General features: G+C 43.6%; 2 protein-coding genes across 3 annotated transcripts; one reads left to right on the forward strand and one right to left on the reverse strand.

Annotated features, from left to right (window-relative positions):
- Positions 1-233: 233 nt before the first annotated feature.
- LOC133909379 (beta-glucosidase 4-like) lies at positions 234-5,996 on the forward strand. Of its 2 annotated transcripts, none has more exons than XM_062351781.1 (13): positions 234-501; positions 1,510-1,576; positions 1,652-1,710; positions 1,954-2,029; positions 2,164-2,238; positions 2,315-2,402; positions 2,550-2,775; positions 3,150-3,265; positions 3,484-3,695; positions 4,146-4,180; positions 4,265-4,367; positions 5,476-5,584; positions 5,664-5,996. In XM_062351781.1, the coding sequence occupies exons 1-13, from the start codon at positions 421-423 to the stop codon at positions 5,845-5,847; spliced, it is 1,431 nt and encodes a 476-aa protein (XP_062207765.1). In that variant the 5' UTR covers positions 234-420; the 3' UTR covers positions 5,848-5,996. The 2 variants fall into 2 exon arrangements, with proteins under 2 accessions (XP_062207765.1, XP_062207766.1); XM_062351782.1 differs by lacking the exon at positions 234-501 and adding an exon at positions 563-1,340.
- A 2,932-nt stretch (positions 5,997-8,928) lies between these two features.
- On the reverse strand, positions 8,929-13,171 carry LOC133909380 (formin-like protein 1). Its single transcript, XM_062351783.1, has 4 exons — positions 11,257-13,171; positions 10,969-11,168; positions 10,100-10,347; positions 8,929-9,940 (listed from the first exon to the last, which is right to left on the reverse strand). The coding sequence occupies exons 1-4, from the start codon at positions 12,783-12,785 to the stop codon at positions 9,113-9,115; spliced, it is 2,805 nt and encodes a 934-aa protein (XP_062207767.1). The 5' UTR covers positions 12,786-13,171; the 3' UTR covers positions 8,929-9,112.
- Between the last annotated feature and the right edge of the window lie 6,123 nt (positions 13,172-19,294).

Raw genomic sequence — 19,294 nt, forward strand, 5'->3', positions numbered from 1 at the left:
GTAGAGCTCTTTAATCTCTTGATTATGTGATAGAAGTAATTTTACGGTAAAAGTAGGTTTTATAGTAAAAGTGATTATGTTTGTGAAATCGTTTGATATGTTAATGGTAAATGCGATTTTTGATAGAAGATTATATTGAAATGGAGGGAATCAGCTAAGAACCGATAAAAATTATAGTTTTGGGTTCCTTTCTCACACTATAAAACGTGAGAGCTCTGCACGCAGAATCCATTTACCGGCGAAGCGTTTGGTAGCGCTGCCGTGGATTCGACGCCGAATCAGGTCCAGACCGCTACCATACGGCCCCTCAACTGCCGAAGCCCACGCCACGCAGACGCTGCTTCCAAATTCAACCATTCCTCTCCACGCTTCTTCGAGATCGCTCACGCCTTCCAGTCCACCACCCACCCGCCGGAGCAAATGGGGAGCGCGGAGGCGGAGGTGACCCGCGCCGACTTCCCCGACGGCTTCGTCTTCGGCGTCGCCACCTCAGCCTACCAGGTACCATCCCTTACCTCCCGGTCGCACCCGCGCGGCGCCCTCGGGCGCGTCGCCAGTCGGCTTCTCTCGGCGCCCCATGGCTTGCCTAGACTGCGCGCCAGATAGTGCACGAGCTGGCCTGCTGGGGGCTTTAGTTCGGAGATTCGTGCGGTGGGTTTTCCACTGTTTGATCCCTGTTTGTGGCCGCGAGATTTTAGCTTGTTCCACTTGCTGAATGCTGATCAGCGTGGCTCTGGGTCGCTGCGTTATGTTGATCACGCTCATGGTCAATATGCAGCGGCTGATTGGCATTCCGCCTGTACGATACTAGGACGTCTCCGTCAAATTAAACACCTGCATTAATATTAGCTTTTCTATTTGGGGTAGCATTTGTGTATGTTTCAAGTTTCAGTCCTGATGAAATATTTGCTGTGCGTCTGGAATGGGGGAGGAGGGAATACAAATGAAAAGGAAATTTAAAGGGTGGACCTAACTCGGTTGTACAGACTTAGGTTGTGCGAGCGAGCAACAGAGGATTTCCCATACAATAATTGCACTAACTATTCACGAAAGAAGTTCATTCAGGGCACTGTTGCCTTGTGTTGTTCAACCGAAAACAATAACAAAAAGGAATAGGACTTGTGCACTTTGGATTGGTTTTGAGATTTTTTGCACAAAGCCTTGCCTCTCTAGCGGTGGCCACCCATGAGGAGGCAAGCGCATGCGGAAGTGCTAGAAGTAGTGTGGTAGAATTGCTATCGACACCACCAACCGCAGGGTACGGACTGCAGGGATCAGAAGGTAGGAGATGATGGAAGAATAATAGTCTGGGAATCAAGTTGAGGTGCATGAATCTCAAGGTGAATTATTAATTGATTCAAAGACACATAATCTTTTTGGGAAAAGAAATTGTGCCTGTTCCTAGACACTAGAAAGACCCAAAATTAAAATATAGAGGGGAAACCAGTTTTTTTATATTTCTTTCTCTCCAAATCGGAAGTCATGTTGTTTGACTTTTTCCGTCTGTAGATTGAGGGAGCGAGAAAGGAGGGAGGCAAAGGAGATAGCATATGGGATGTCTTCACAGAAGACAAAGGTTTGTTTATTTGGTTCCTTAGTGTTCTTGAAATACATCAACTTAACTATTGTTTTCAAATGCTTCTACTTTCAGAACGTATCTTAGACAGAAGCAATGCAGATGTTGCAGTTGATCATTACCATCGATACAAGGTAATGCCTTTCCATCCCCATATCAGTTTTTTTTTTTTTAAAAAAAAGAAAGAAAGAAAGAAAGGGGTAAACCACCATCTTCTTATTAACTGTTCTGTTGTAAAGAGTCCAAGGGAATATATTATAAATGAATATGAAAACCAGCTTGTTCCTCAGTTTCTACCATGTTAATGTGTTTGTACAATGCATTGCTTCCTTGAATCAGTAATTTATTGTTTGAAATGTTTTCCCTGAATATTTCAGGAAGACATTGAGCTCATGGTCAGTTTGGGTTTTCATGCTTATAGATTTTCCATATCTTGGGCACGTATATTTCCTGGTACGTTAATCTTAGCAGATAGGAGATTCACTTATAGATACACAACAATATCTGCATTTTGTCTATTGTTTGCCTTTGCTAATGCTTAATACCATTTTCCTATGTGTAAGATTATAAATATATCATGCCTGCAGATGGCCTGGGGGAAAAGATCAATGAGCAAGGAGTTGCCTTCTATAACGACCTTATCAATTTTATGATCGAGAAAGGTGGCTGATGGTTTACTTGATACCTTGAAAGGTTACAGTACTTCTTGTTGTTAACCACTCATCTGTCTGACTGTAGGAATTGAGCCTTACGCAACCCTCTATCATTGGGATCTTCCAAACAATCTTCAAAAGACTGTGGGGGGCTGGCTTTCTGACAAGATTGTGTAAGTCATTGCAGGCATTTTAAGTTTGCAGTTTGATTTACAAAGTCTTCTTAAATGCTCACATGAATGATTGCGTATGAAATGCTTGCAGCTTGATTTGTTGTATTTCATATGAGTTACTCAGTATTCACTATCAAAATATTTCAGGGAGTACTTTGCATTGTATGCAGAAGCTTGCTTTGCAAATTTTGGAGACAGAGTAAAGCATTGGATAACAATCAATGAGCCTCTTCAAACTGCAGTCAATGGTTATGGGATTGGAGTTTTTGCACCCGGAGGATGTGAAGGTGAAACTTCTAGATGTTACTTGGTCGCTCATCACCAAATCTTGGCTCATGCTGCTGCTGTTGATGTTTACAGAAGGAAATTCAAGGTATGTTTTAGGTTTTTATCTGAATTATCGATGTCAAGATTCTTTTTTGGGAGTGCAACTCCTAGTCCTGGCCAATACTCCTGAAACCAGCTGGTTCTTGGTTCCATTAGTTCTCTGTCAATTCACTATTTTTTCTCCCCTTCTTTTTCTAAGTTTATGTATTGCCTCCATCATGCCTACACACTATTTTTTTTAGAGCGATGCCTACACAATATATCTCCTTGTATAATGGGAATTGGAAGTTTGAAACGGCTTACAATTCATTCTATTCCTACAGTATTATAAATACCAGTATTTGGTATCCTGATCATCATTCCATCAGTTTGCTTGCATACATTTTGTTTGTCTGATGGTTTTACATGTTAAAAAAATAGGCTGCACAAGATGGTGAAGTAGGGCTGGTTGTCGACTGTGAATGGGCCGAACCGTTTTCTGAGAAAGTAGAAGATCGAATTGCTGCAGAACGGAGGCTTGACTTTCAACTTGGATGGTACATTGCTATTCATGTTTCTAGTGTCACATGGACATATCTTCCCACGTTGGTTACCTTTGACACTGCACTTGAGTTTTTTTTTTTTTTCTATACAAGGCATAAATCTTTGCATGGAACTTATAAACTTATGTAGTATAATTTGCCTACATTATCTTTGGTTCTGGGCTCCTAGGATATTGTATGATGTCTGTTGATTAGTTTCCCTTTCCTTGAAGGTACCTAGACCCAATATATTTCGGTGATTACCCAGAAAGCATGCGTCAGCGGCTGGGCAATGATCTTCCAACCTTCTCAGAGAAAGATAAAGAATTCATCAGGAACAAAATTGATTTTATTGGACTAAATCATTATACTTTGAGATTCATTGCTCATCATCAGAATCCAGAAGATATCTATTTTTATCGAGTACAACAAGTGGAGAGAATTGGTATGCTGCTTCAGCTATGAAGGAACATCTTTCTTTTGTCTTTAACAAATGATGCAAGAGAATCCCTGAAACAGAGCTATTGTTTATACCAAGATGTAGTATGTAGACTTGAGGCTTTCAAGAGTATTACCTTCCAAAGGAGGGGCTTTAACCATCCTACCATTGCCTAGTAACAAGTAATTTGATCATGTTATAGGAACCCTGCTGCTGACTCCACTTCCAACACCACAGTCCTTTACTGCCAAGCATGAAATGAAATCTACTTATCACTGCTTCCTTTCTTGAGTCTAATGTTCTTGGAGCAACAGAGCAAAATTGATTTAGGTGTATAGGGCGGAACTGCTTTGTTTGCAGTTTTGCCTGAGCCATCTTTGATCAACTTTAGATTTATTCAAAATTATCCCTGCAGATTGATATTATCATTATGCTGACATTTGTTTCTTTTGGCAGAAAAACGGAATAGTGGTGAAAAAATTGGTGAAAGGGTCAGAACTGGACTTGTTTTTTCCCCTCCATATGTGTAAATTCTGTGGGTCTCTTTTTAACATATTATCTCAATACTTGTGCAGGCTGCATCTGAATGGCTTTTCATAGTTCCTTGGGGTCTTCGTAAATTACTTACTTATATAGCAAAGAGATACGAAAATCCAGCAATTTATGTAACTGAGAATGGTAAGGCTTCCATACTCTCAAAGTGAAAGTGATGCAACCTGCAGTTTTCCCATACATCAAATTGTACATTTTGATGTCCTGGACTTCGCTTTATTTCACTATCCACTTCTATAAGGAATTGAGGGATACAACTGATATATCGAAATGTAGATCATAAGTCTCCATATAGAAAGAGTACATTTGGCACATGATAGATGAAAGCAAAAGCAATGTTGAATATCTAATACTGGTGGCCTGTAGCAGAGTAAGTTATGACAGGAAATCAAATATGTACGGACCCAAACATGATATTGCTGAAGTCAATGTCGTCACAGCTCTCTGTCATTCATTTGCATGAATGAAGTTTGTTATAGACAGACCTAAATGGCCCTGAACCCAAGTAGCGTGGCCTCGCCAGTAGGCGGCAGCCGCACCACAAGGGCGGGGGTAGGAGAAGATACCTTGACCCACGCCCATAACAAGGTTGAAGATAGAAATTGTTGTACCCCTATTTTACGCTTTTACAATACCTGTTTCCTGTAGATAATCTGGGTAGATACTCTTTGACAGTCACAGCACATGAATGACTTGTTTAGTATTTTAGTGGAGACAGAAGTACATCTACAAGAACAATAACTTAAATTGTGAATACCTGTTGCACCACTTCAATTGCTGAATAATGCAATATGCAAGCCCAAGATACCAGCTTCTAGATTGTATGTACTGTCTTATTTGTGCCTATTTGGAAATAGAGTTTCAATTTCCCTCCTATTTACAGCATTCTAACTGAACTGGTAATATAATTTTACAAATATATGCATATTTGAAAATTTTCATCTTATTCTACATAAATTGGACAGTTCAAAATGTCTGATTTTGTCTGCTATGGAGCATTTGTCCAAACTCTATTTAATGGACAAAATTATTAGAAAAAATAGGGTGAATTCAGAATTTTGGAAATCTAACATGTGAAATGTACCACTGTGATATACTCTTTGTTATTGCAGTACCAATTATGAAAATTTTACTAGCACACTTGATAGCGTTTGTCACAACTAGCATGTGGTATTTGGTGAACTGAACAAAATACCATAGCGTGTGATGTCCTTACCTAGTTTCTTTCCTGTAGGCATGGATGAGGAAGACGATCAATCGGCACCCCTTGACCAGGTTTTAAATGACACAACGAGAGTTGGTTACTTCAAAGGATACCTTGCTTCAGTTGCACAAGCAATCAAGTAAGCTGATTTCGCTGCTCATTGCACAACTAAGGCGTTCAGCCACAAAATGACTGATGCAACTAGTTGTTTGTTTCAGGGATGGAGCTGATATTCGAGGATACTTTGCATGGTCATTCCTTGACAACTTTGAGTGGGCTATGGGATACACCAAGAGGTTTGGCATTGTTTATGTCGATTACAAGAATGGGCTTTGCAGACATCCTAAAGCATCAGCCCTGTGGTTCTCACGCTTCTTGAAGGGCGAGGCTGCTGAAAACTAAGCTGACAAACTGAGCGAATCTACAACAAGTAAAGGAACATTACATATACAGTAAATGTTTCTCCTGTTGTTGTATCTTACAGTGACCGCCAGTGTATATATTCATCATAATAATCTCAGATGTGCTATGTAGTTTGTCAATGATCCAAAGTTAGTTCAGAAGATTCAGAACTCCGTACCAATAAGTTTGGAATTCATGCGAGGGAGCACTCAATTGCAGATAATTCACACTTCTCATCTGAACAACCCATGCTTCTTGTATTGATGTATTAATATGTAAGGTTGTATTAGCAATTCAGAAGTTCGTTTCTGTTTCGTTGAGTTTTCATTAGGGACTTTTAGCAGTTTAGTCTCCAGACGCTTTATCTTTTGATGATGGTGGTAGGGAGATGTTCTCTGTTTGGTCAGTGGTGAAGGACAAGGTGCCATGTGATCATTGCCCCCCTTTAAACTTGTACAGAAACAAGGACTGGTGAAAGGATGGAAGCTGCTAGCCCACTTTCTTCTCTGCTCAGGGGCCTATCGCCGCTGTAGGATTTGCGTGATGCCTCTTTATTCTGTCCATTAGGATGCTGGGCAATGGTTTTCTGCTTGCTTTCTGGTGGTCACATGCTTTGCTGCCCTGGTGCCGTTGCATTCCGGGCTTTGGATGTGACGCAGCGTCAGGACCGGAATCAAGCCGTTGAGAGGGGTTCTGATCAGAGAATGGAGAGGTCTAACTGTTTGATCCTGTGCTCTACATTTGGCATTTTGCATTTGGTGCTCTTGCAACTGCAGGCAACCCTACGGTCGAACCTCCGTCCCTTTCCCTGCTTGTTTTGTTTTGTGTGTTATATTTTTTTTGCATGGTGCTTGTTTTGTGTTGCCAATTGTGCGACGCTAATCGAAAGATCTGGTCGAGCAGAGACACACAGCTTGAAACATCAGATGCAGACCTTCGTTAACTGCTTGGATCAAATGTCCGGTGACACGGGCCTGTTCACTCGGGTTCGAGTCCTAGGACCAGCTCGGGTGCATCTAGGTATTACCAGGCATAGATCTGCTCTTGAACTGCCTGGATCGTCTCCGGACATGAAGAATCTAGCCTTTAAATGGATACCGATCTGAAGTAGTATCAAGCTGTTCAGCCCTTTGTGATGATAAACGTAAACAAAGGGATACTCTGCAACTCTATCACAGCTGAACGCCAAAGCCATGGGGATCTTTGCGAGAAAGCAAGGCACGGCGCATAAAAGCCTGATTCGTGGGCACCTCGTCCTCACGTGACAGTGTGCATGCTCTAGAAGTCTAGAGTGCTAATGGAGCGGAGAAAACCTTTGGAGTCGTTAGTCGTAGTAACATGATGATTAGGCCGTAATGGCCTTGATCAGAAAATGCCAGGTGTTCCCTAAGACAAGCGAATCTCCCTCGCTTTCTATACCTGGCAAAGAGCAAAGCAGCTAGATAAAGCGTCGGATTCGGTTTGAAGGATGATGCCTCTTCCGCCTGTGCTGTGTTAGGGCTAAAGTGAGGGGAAAAATCAGGTGTACCTGGTAAGCTTCGTTTCCGCTGAAGTACATGGTATATCTCTAGTTCTTTTCGGGGCATGTGTATTCCTAATCAGGAAAAGTTAGGTGGTTAATTCTTCGCAAATAGACTGAAAAAATTCTTTGAAAAAAAACTTGAGAAGAACTCTGATGTCTGAAGGTCATGGCAAACACAGTGCATTTATAGGAAGATATCATTGAGTCGGCAGTAGCTTGCAGGTGCAACTAACTCATGGGACTATGATGGAGATGAGCAGTGCCGGACTCAGTGCCCCGATTAGGCTTTTCTTTTTTTCCTTTTTTTTTGACGAACCGTGACATAAGTCACGTACTGAATCAAACTTGGGCTACATCCCAGAATAATCTTAGGTCCATTGGATACGCTCTAGGTCCGCCACTAGAGATGATGATTTCAGTGATTGCAAGATTGAGTAGTGAGTGGTTCAGTGCCATTGTAGTTGGCTCTTCCCTACAACCTTTTGTGCTGGTCATTTACAAATCATACTACTATTAGTACCTATCATGCACGTATGTATGCTCTTTCGCTTGTTCTCTCCTTCCCAGTTCAGAATCTTGCTGCATAGGTCATACATAATCATAGTTTTTGACCTATGCCACGTATGTTTGCAACCAAAACCATCCATGTGTTTTTGGAGGACAACGACAAAACTCCAACAAAAGAAGAGAACTTTCATTGGCCTCCAAGGCCAATGATTGAGGCCATTAGGACCAAAGCATCCATGCTGCTGTAGGAAGGAGACAAGAGAGGGCATGTGGGGCTGCAACGCGAGATGGGAGCAAAGAAAGAGTTTGGTAGGAAAGGCAGCCATGCCATGCCGCAACGTTTTGTGGGCGTGCATCCAAGCCAAACTAAACCGCCGCGCGCATGGTTGTCACGCCCACATGGGGATGGGGACCTAACGATGCTACACCACCCGAACCACCGGGTATCTCTCTTCCCATGCTACTACTGCCGTGCTGCTGCAGCCATGGAAGCCTTTGATTTTAACTGCTGCTCGCATGGCAGTCAGATGCCCAGTTCGTCAAGCAGCGGCAGGCACTCAGTTCTTCCAATGTCCCAACTGGAAGCCTCTTGCAGCTTTACTCCATTCATGGATGGCTTCACCTCTTGCTTCTGTACAATGTCTGAACTTACAGGGTACCCCATGTAGTAGAAAAAGATTCTTCTACTGCGGATAAAATTGTCAGGTGACCTGGTGTAGCCTTGAGTTGTATGTATGGGGTATGGACCATTTGTGCAGTTCGAAAGATGGTGACAAAACTTTTTTCAAAAAGAATATATGATGACAAAACACTATTGAGGGATGATGCAGATTGATGTATTCTTCCTTGCACCAGCATAGTTTAATGGGTTTTGTATTCTTTTCAAGTACAGCAGAGTCCAGCTACCTTGCAGTTCTGCAGATTTTTTGAAATTCTTATTGCATTGTTCAGAGGGATGGATAAATCTACATCTGATTAACTGCTTCATGTCATGTACAGACTAAACTGACGAGTGAAGGCCGCATACATATATGAACCTCTTATTTCCTCTATGATCTAGATTTTACCCCTTCTTATATATAGAAATAAATATTTGCACAAATCTTGTACATTCTATAATCTACAGGTACAAATAGTGGGAAAAAAAGGACAGCCCGCTACAATTTCTATCCCTCTGCCCTATGGCGGTGTTCTACTGATGGTCCGCGAAAAGTTATATTGGCAGACTACCAGTGGTCACGGAGATGACATTGAAGTAGCTGAACTCTCGTCATCGGAGAATCCAGCTCTCAACGCATTAATCCTCGGGAAAAACTGTGGCATCATTGGGTTAACGGGCACCGGGAAATGGCGCACGGAGCTAGCGATGGTTCGGTCATTGATTCTGCCGACTTCCTTGCAGACCTGGTCAAGAACAGAGAGGAAATCCCTGACGACCATGAAGATTCTGAAAGGATGAGCCTCCTCTTTTGCGGAGTCCCCATGAAAGTACTCGGTGATTTCCTTCACAAGCGACAGCGCAACACTCTCCTGAGCCTGAACTCTGATAATCTCATCGTCTGCCTTCTTCAAGAACTTCTGCATTCTATCGTGGAACTGCCACGCATCGTCCCTTGACTTCAGTTCTTCGTTCAATCGCAGCACCTCAGTGATCTTATCTATTCCTCCAGCAAGTTTGGCAACATAGCTGCTTAGCACGTCGGAATCCATGGCAGCTGCCTTCTTGACATTGCCGAGCTCATTTGCAAGGCCAGCCACTACCTGGAGGCCTAGCTTTTTGCACTCTAGTTCTTCTCGTAGAGGATTAGCAAGAGTTCTTGGAGTTGTTTGGTTGCTGGCAGAGAGGCGGGAGCCCTCTGATCGGATGATCTCCTGCACGACAAAGTGCAGAAGGGTTGTCTTTCCATCAGTGCCTTTGACATCGACCAGTTTGAGTAGAGTATCAAGCTTGAACGCATGTGCATCGCCACGGTTTGTGCCAACATTCATCCTATTGCCAGTCTTCAGAACAGCTTCAAGTAGCTTAAGAAATAATATGCTGTTTCTAAGCTCATCGCAAGCAGTCTGCGAGTAAGAAATGAAAGGGAGCTAGGTTGAGGAAACATACTAACCGATGTTAAATTTACTTGTTATGCCTAGTACATATGCTCAGTGGCATTAGGGAGGTGATGAAATGATGCTAATAATATAATGAAACAGTGACGGTAAAGGTATAATGCTCACCTCAAGGATATTGAACGACTTCTTTAGGTAATTGACCTCCGAATCAAAGTTCGCAATGTAAAGCATTGCATCGACTCTTTTGAAAGCAAAAGGCACATCAAGGACTGCCTTAAGGAACTTCTCAGCAGGGCCAAGTTTAATCGGAGAGGTCTCCTCTTTGAATTCTCTCAATTTAATTTCCTCTTCCTTGGTAGGAGCCATCTTTAGCAAAGTCTCCAGTAATTCTGCTCCGAAGTTCTCTGTGTTACCTGTAGGAAAGGCATTGTAAATTGGGTAGCATATTAGCGAAGCCCAGAGGATGGGAAGTGTAAAGCAAGAAGCATCTCTTATTAGCAAAGCATTAATCTAATAAAAATTCTTAAATTAGATGTCAAATTCCTTAAAAATAATTTTGGAAGGATCAATCCCGTTGACTCAGCAGAAACTCTATAGAGTTCTGCAATTTGACATATATCATATACATACGTGCAGTGAAAATGAATGTTACGTCAATGAGAAGCTATGAGTAGAGCAGAAAGAGAAATGATGACAAAATCAGTTTCTCCGACATTCTTCACCGTTCACCGCAGATACAAATTTCAGCATAAGATGGCTAGCTAATTCAGCAACGACTCTCAACTGCTCTATGCTGGCATTCACTTCTTTCAGACAAACTTATTAAAAGCCCCAACCATTCTATACGACAAGCATGGCTGCAGTCAGTCACAAGCTAAATATGGTCAAACATGACTCACGTATGCCAACAGCTCACGGGTGAAATGAATCCCACGCGAAATCTGAATTTCTCGATCCGATGCAGTATGTATGCAGCTAAAAAAATGACTGATTTGTGAATTCTGATAATTCATGTGAGTGAGGATCTTGCTCACCTTCCCAGAGAGCGTCGCAGACCTCCTCCTTGGTCACATTCAGTGCGCGCAGCAAGATGGCAATGTTCTGCGCCTTCTTCGGATCCAGCACCTTGTTCTCGGCCTTGGGCGTCGGCAGCACTGGCCTCCTCGTCGCCTCCTTCGCCGCCGCACTAGCCGGGTTGCAAATGAACAGCGTCTCGATCATCTCCTCGTTCACCCTGCAAGAATTCAGTGAAACTGGTCAAGAAAACCGACCAAGAACTATCGAAGCAACTGAAAAAGGTGTGAATTTCGCAGAGCTCTCACTGGAATGAGCTGGATTTGAGCTGATCCCACACCATGACGCGATCGGAGCTGGCCCGGACCTTGTCCCAGTGCAGCGGCTTCAGCTTCGGCCGCGGCGTCGTCTCCTCGGACTTGTCGCCCTGGTACGCACTCTCCAGCAGCCGGCTCGGGAACGCGTCGGTGGGTGGAACGCTCCTGAAGCTGGCAGCTTGGGGCGGCGGCGACAGAGCCGGCGAACGGGTTTCTTTGGACGTGTTGGGCTTCCGGACGCGGCTCTCCCAGTAGCCCACCGGCGGCGGCGGCGGAGGAGGAGGAGGAGGTGGCGGAGGGCCTGGAGGCGGAGGTGGAGGTGGAGCTTGTGAGCTTGTCGGTGGGGTTGGTGGCTGGGCAAATGGGTTTCTTGAGATGGCGTCGGTGGTGGATCTGAGAGGTGATTTGTCGTTGAGAGGAGAGCATGGTGGTGATGGGGACGGTGGTTTCCGGCGAGGAGGTGGCGGTGGTGGCAGTATCGGCGCGAAGGGTGGAGGCGGGGGTGGAGTTGGCGGAGCCGCCGGGAGGCTGACGATGCGCGCGCTCTCCGATCTTGACTTGACGGAGCGGCGGCCGGACTCGCCAGGGCTGGAGAAAGCAGGCGGCGAGGCGGGCGCCGGGGACATCGTCGCGCCCGGCGACGACGGGTACGACGGCGTGCTCAGGGTCGACCCGGGTGACCCGCCCCTCGAGCGGTCGCGCGCTACCACGGCGGCCTCGACTGCCGCGGCCAGAGTCCTGCGTGAGCTCGACGTCTTCGACGAGCCTTGCAGCGAGTAGAATTCCTCCTCCCCGGACGGGGAGGAGGACCCGCCGGGGCTCCCCGACGCCGGAGGCGCGCATTGCCGCGCCAGAGGCGGCAGTGGACGGAGCTCCGGTGATCCGCCGGAGCTCCGGGACTCCTCGTCGCCGGACGACGTCGTGTCGCTGCTCTTCTCATCGGCTCTGCTCGCCAACGTCCCCACGTACAGGAACTCGGCCGACGTAGCCGCCGGCGCAGCCCCGGCCCCGCCGCTACCGCCGAACTCGTCGCGCGCGAAAAGGCTCGTCCTTTCCGGGTGCGAGAACTTGGCCTCCTCGCCACCGACACAGCCGCCGCCTCCCCCACGCCCTACATTGCTCCGGCGGTGCGAGAAGAAGAACACGATGGACAAACCAAGCACGGCCACCGTGAGCAGCGGCAGCAGTATGGCCGGGACGAGCTTGGATGACCTCTTGGACCCATGCGAGCCGCCGGCCGGAGGTGTCCCGCCGCTGGAACCGGTGTTGGGGAGCACTAGAGCTGGGTACGTCGGCTGCTCCTGCCCCGTCGACCCCGTCGGCGGGGGCGGCCCGGGCAGCGTGGGAAAGAACGGTGGCGCCGGCGCCGGCGGCGTTGCGGACGGCTTCGCGGGCTGATCCGGGAAGAACGGCTGGTGGAGCTGCCTCCTTGCTGTAGCGGGAGCGTTGGCGCCATCGACGCAGCAAGTAGCGAGCAAGATGGGTAGCAGCAGCTGCAAGAACTGGCGAGGAGATGGCATTGTGATGGAAGAAGCAAGGGCAAAAGCTGCGTGCGTATGAAATGTGTTGTGTGTGATCGAGGGGGAGGGGGGGGGGGGGTTGTAGCGGCTGGATACAGCTTACATGAAGTCGGAGTATTTTGGATTTGTCCTCAGTCTCTCTCCCCTGCCCTGCCCCCTCCCCCCCTCTCTCTGTCCTCTTCTTGTTCTCTGGGCTGCGCTTCCTGTGCTCCTCTTATTTCGCTTTTGATTAGTGGATTTTTTTTGTTTAGTACCTTAAGCATGGGGGTTGGCGTTTGGTGCTGGTTTAGTTTGTGTGAGCTGTTTGAGAGCGGTGGTGGTTGAAGCTTGCTTGATTTGATCTCATTTTTTGGCCATTTTCGGTTGTTCGATAAACTAATGAAGGTTGTTGCAGAAGAGTGCAAGAGAGCAAAGGGGAGTGTGGAAGAACAAGCACGAGTAAAATATTGGGGCACGCACTTTATGTGAAAGTGAGGGCACTATATAGATCTTGTCCATTATATTTATGGAGTTCTTCTACTATAGGTATTTTTTTAGAGAAAATGAATCGATTTTTTTCTTCTGAATTTTGAATGTGAACTTGAAATAGTGTGGTCACCCACCATGCTGTCCCTTTATGTCGCTTCCTGCAAACAAGCACTGAGGACACTTACGTGAGCATCAGCGACACCTTGAGACTAGAGATACAAGTGTGTATACAATGACTAGTTTTTAGTCATCACTTGAGTTTTTTAACTTTATTAGGTGGAGTAAATCGTTAGTTATTTTATGAGTTTTTCATCGATCCAATAATTCAAAATATATATAACTTAACGGTAAAAGAAGCCAAGGATGTATAGAGGAATCATAAAAGGATGCTCCATAGGTGACATAGTAATAGTAGATACGGATTCTCTATAATACCACATAGGTAATAAAAATCATTGACATATAGACTCATTTCTCTACCTAGCCTATAATTTTCAATGCCTCTGCAGTCGAGGACGCCGATGCAGCGATGGTAGGCCTTGTCGGCGCTAATCAGACACTACGCGGGATGAGCCGAGTAAGAGCTGAGGTGGTGACTACGTACGGGTGTCTGTAGCCTCTCTCGTCTTCGTACAAATTAAAAGGCAACCATTAAATTTGGTGTAGGAACGAAAATGATGATCAGATATGTAAATAGCCGTTTTAATAAAAAAAATTCGAAATAGATAGTCTTTTTTTATTTCTCACCTAACGCATCTCAAAATACTCAAACAGAAGCGAAAAAATTAGAGAGACAAAACAAAAAAACTAGCTTCATAATAATATTACTCCACAGATAGAATATAAACCATAAACTTCATTCAAGACCATTCCATATGCCTTTGGGCACAAAAACTCGTAATTTTTAAAAAAAACAAGAGAAGATGGACACCGGACAAGATTATCCTCCAAGATGATAGTCTAGTGGCAAGGAGACTCAAGACCCATTCAAATACATGAGTATGTGAGTGTTTAAGCCACTAGCATCAAGAAAAATAACCCTGCAAAGGTGAAAAATTGCAGCTCAAAGAAAAGATCACCGAGTAAAGAATCTCTCCAAGTTGATGATCTAGAGGCAAGGGTACTCAAGACCTATGAGCATACACTCGTATATGAGTTTTTATGCCTCTAGCAACAAGAAAAATGACCTCACAAGGTGTTAAAATTTCAGTCCAAAAACCAAAACAAAAATCAAAACCGAAAATCGAAAAACTTGCAAACTTGCAAAGGAATCAATAAAGAGAAACTAGAAGGAGGAGAATTCAAGCATATGCAAAAAATATAGACTTCATTACACAAAGAGGTCAGCCCTAGTTTAGACGGATTACAAAGATTCATCTCTCAAAACTCTCACCTATTACATAGGCTAAGCATTCATCATTCTCTCCTCTAAAATCTTAGCTCTAAGGCTCTCAAATGGGTGGTACAAGGGGGTTCAAGTGGCTGATTCAAAGCTTTCTCTAGCCTTACCCCTCTATTTGTAGGTCTAAAAAATTTGGCCTTTAAATTTTTAGCTTTTTCTCAAAATACCCCTCTTTTGTAGTACACTCCTACCTACCACCGATAGTATTTTGGTCCATTTTCTAATCCATTTATCGGACGTCCGCGACGCCTTCACGACTTAGCTTCGCCTCGACGCAAGTTTTGCGATAGTGCCACATACTCCTCCAGTCTTCCCACAGTTTTGAGACCAAACCGCGAAACTGTCTGCATGCTTCTTAAAGCGTGACTCACTACCTTGCTTACACCTTAAGCAAACGCTTCGATGTCGACGCGTGTACTCCGTCATGCAATCCTGACCGCCGGCAAGTCTCTCCCACTCCCGATCCTTCAGGCCACCTTGTCACTTGCACCGGTATTCCCTTCGCTTGACTTTGTCAACTTGCCGTCTTCATCCGCCTTCAATACTTTGCTTGACCTTCACGTGTTCAACTAGGATCACCCTTGACTCCACCCGGACTCATTTATCGTCTAGCAGTAAGCACTTTGCTTGACCCTGATCATCCTGTCGTCGACCGCCAAGTTACATCCATCACCTGCACACCATGAAACAAGCAAACACATATCTCCAACTCAAATTTCAATTAGTCCATAATCAATATACTCATATAAAATCTTAAATCAATTCAAATCATATCAAACCTCGTATAAAACCAAAAATCATCAAACTAAATAAATAATAATATCAATCATTAAAAAAAATCAAAACACAAATTAACTTGGTTTCTCACTTTGCTGCCGCAGTTTTGGTCACGGCAGACCATGCTGAACCTTGCCGGGCAACGCCCGAAACACCGCCCGAATTTAGCGTGCTGGTGCAGCCGACAAATTTGACTGCCGTACGGAGTCCATAAACAAGCAAACAAATTTGACGCCGGTACCATTGAACCACACATATTATTGTCTCTGCGGGTGGGCAGGCTCGTGGTTTCACAGTTCCGCTTCTTCTTTGCACCTTTGAGCACGTACGTACGTACGCACGAACTTCAGTGAGATTCGGTGATGCAAGGGAGGCGCGCCGATCGATGGGCGCCGGGGCGTCGGCGAACGACCTGCAGGGTGCGGCACCTTTGTCCCTGCCCGGCCCGACGTGGGGGAAAGGCGATCGGGCGAATGGCCGGGGCGTGGGCGACCGGTGGGTGATGGTTGGTTCGGACGTGGATTCCCCGGCCGCTTTTGCTGTTTTGCCACGGTGCGCGCGGGCGCGGTGGAGGCCGGTGCGCCCGCCCGCCTGTGCGCGATGAATCCTCACCAATACCACCAGCCTCGGCGACTCGGCGTGTACTTCCCTCGGCTTTTCGCCCTGCGCTCCTGGGCTCTGCGTCATGGACTCGTGGTCGCGTGGAGGCTGGACGGATGGGCAGGGTCTGAGTACTGTTGGAAGGCCTCTCCCTCCAGCGTACGAACTGAGATCCTCTAACTTAGGGAGAGTGAAATCACGGGGGTAAACAGTACTTGTGATTTTATCCTGCGAACCGTCGGATTGAAAATAGATTGAAAATAAAAGAACAAGATCGATGGTTACAGTTCTGATACAATACCGTGCTACAGTACAATCACTGCAATAGTTCATGTACAATATATTTGCTACATTAAATTACTACAGTGAAGTCACAACACTGTTTACCGTCTCATAGAAAAATATTGTTCACAGGTGACTTTCCTTTTTCAATTCAGAGGATCTGGTTTCGTGCACCTCAACCCCACCTTTAATTTTTTTTTTCATAGAAGAATGAAAAAAAGAGTAGTCAATTTTAATAGCATAGAAGGATGAAAAAAATAGAAAACAGATAGAGCATGCACTTGGTAACCCTAAAAATCCGACACTGTATAGTAGTATCCTCTTTTAGCCTTATTGCCTTATTGGCAGTTTGTTTGTATGTACATACGCGCGTATGTAGGGACTAGGGGTAGTAGACTCGTAGTACACTAGTACTCCACTGATACTGTGTCCCTGCGTGTAAGTGGTCACCTACGCATGCATTATGTCTCATCTATATGTGGTCCTCAGTGGTGTTCGGTGTACCTGTATATATCATGTATGGCTGGCTGTATGTACACCTCTTGCGTGGCATGTAGCCCGGAATTAAGGATCTCCAATAGGGTACAGGTAGTTTCAGACAAGGCTGATGAGCTACTAGTGTCCCACAAAGGCGTCAGTTTGCACCGAATGATAAGTCGATAGATCACAAAGTCGCTGGACTCAGGAGCTAACTCGCCGTGCATATGCAAAAGCGGCTAAAATACAAAATTAGATAATATATGTAACTTTATTTACTGAAATAGATAACAAATCATCGTATTTAAATTTTAGGATTCGTATTCGGCACTTCATTTACCGAAAATTGACTTTCAGTACGTAGTACCTAAAAATGTCATATTCGACACACGGTGTGCAGAATATGACACTGTAGCACCATATTCGGCACACGGTGTGCTAAAAATGGGCTACAGTGACATATTCGGTACATGGTTGAACAGTAATAACAGTGTGTTTGAATTTCGCTTTCCCTCTTCTTCAAAACGGTGGTCTTCAGTTACTCCAAAAATTTTAAAACCTTTTTTACGTGTTTTATAATCCATGTGCAACCCATTTTAATTGGATTCACCGAAAAATCCTTTGTATATTTTAAACTAAAATTCTTCCAAAAAGAAATACTTATATAACTTGTAACAATTGTTAGTGTCTCAAATAAATTCCAAAAATCTAGAAAAATTCACTAATATTCTTCTTATGTGATAAACTAATTTCTAAAATTATTCTTAGCCCTAGGTTATATGATGAAAAAGTGAGTTCCTTTGTAATGCTCCATTTATATACATTTTTATCATTTCATGCCATATTCTTGTTTTAATTCAATTTGAATTCGAACAAAATTCAACTATCTAAAGTAGTCTAGACCAAGTCGCTCCGCACCAGGAGGATGCGAGCGACCGAGGAAAAATAGTCAGCAAGTGAAAACCCACAGAATTGAAGATGGAGTCGATAAAATTTAGAGAAGAGCCTCTAATATCATATTGGGAAACGTTGTCACCTCTCTCGAGGGTGTATGGATATATATATATATATATATATATATAACTAAAGTTACAAACAGATTACACCTCATACAGATGATTTTGATCACATAAAATAATTGCATAGATACAAAACCGAGTTTATCTCTGTGTTCTATCTTTAAACCTATCCAAACAAAAAAAAACAATATATCCGTCGTGGAGTACGTCAGAAAAATACTGACTTGGTTACGATGATTTTTTTTAAACTTACCCCTTGATTGTAGGTTTTGTGCATGTTTAAATTCATTTTTTATTCAAATTGAATTAAAAAGAGAATATCATATGAAATGATAAAAATGTATATAAATAGAGCATTACAAAGGAACTCACTTTTTCATCATATAACCTAGGGCTGAGAATAATTTTAGAAATTAGTCCATCACATAAGAAAAATATTAGTGAATTTTTCTAGATTTTTAGGAATTTATTTGAGACACTAACAATTGTTACAAGTTATAAAAGTAGCCTTTTTTTTTGGAGAATTTTAGTTTTAAAAATACAAAGGATTTTTCAGTGAATCCAATTAAAATGGGTTGCACATGGATTATGGAACATACAAAAAAAAGTTTTAAAATTTTTAGAGTAATAGAAGACCACCGTTTTGAAGAAGAGAAAAAGCAAAATTTATATGTGCTACAGTGCCATATATGACATTTTCGGTACTGTATACCGAAAATCAATTTTTGAAAAAATAAAGTGTCGAATACGATTGCTAAAATAATAAATATAATGATATGTTATCTATTTCGGTAAATAGAATCGTGTATATTATCTAATTTTAGATTTTTGACATGCAAAAGCAGATCGATTTGGCTCCCGTCTTTGTTGCTCAGAAGGCTGTACAAACGCTGTACCGCGTACATCTACACATACGTATCGATCACCAATCACGTATGCATTTAACCCAACTGATGTCCAAGACAGAGCGATTTCTTTCAGTAGACCTCAACCGTCTCTGCCATGTGATGGAGTGCGTGTGTTTGGACATTTAACCTACCGGGCTGCTAGCTACCTGCTACTTCTATATGGTAAAGCACGGTGATTACCATGACAGTGATGAGACGCATTTTTTAAGCCAATAGTGGCATACATTTATGTAGTAGTGGTGCTGTGCCGTTCTTAAACTTTTGAGACGAGGTAGATTAGGTATAGGACGATATATAATTTAGCTTCATGATGTCCAGTACTATGGCATATTTGCTAGGGCTTTTCTATTCTGATTTTTTTAAAAATAATTCTCTACGATAAACTTTTAGAAAAAGTGATTTTATAGAAGAAAAGAATCAAAGTAAGCTGTTTTTTTTTTCTCAACATCTAATTTATTTTAAATAATTACTTAAAAACTAAAAACTATCGTTTAATAAAAATCTTATTAATTACACTATATAAATTGAGCTAGAAGCTTTACAAAACATAGCCATAGACTGCTGACCGCTGCTAGT

This window comes from Phragmites australis, chromosome 2 (assembly GCF_958298935.1).
Source record: "Phragmites australis chromosome 2, lpPhrAust1.1, whole genome shotgun sequence".
Lineage (NCBI taxonomy): Eukaryota > Viridiplantae > Streptophyta > Magnoliopsida > Poales > Poaceae > Phragmites > Phragmites australis.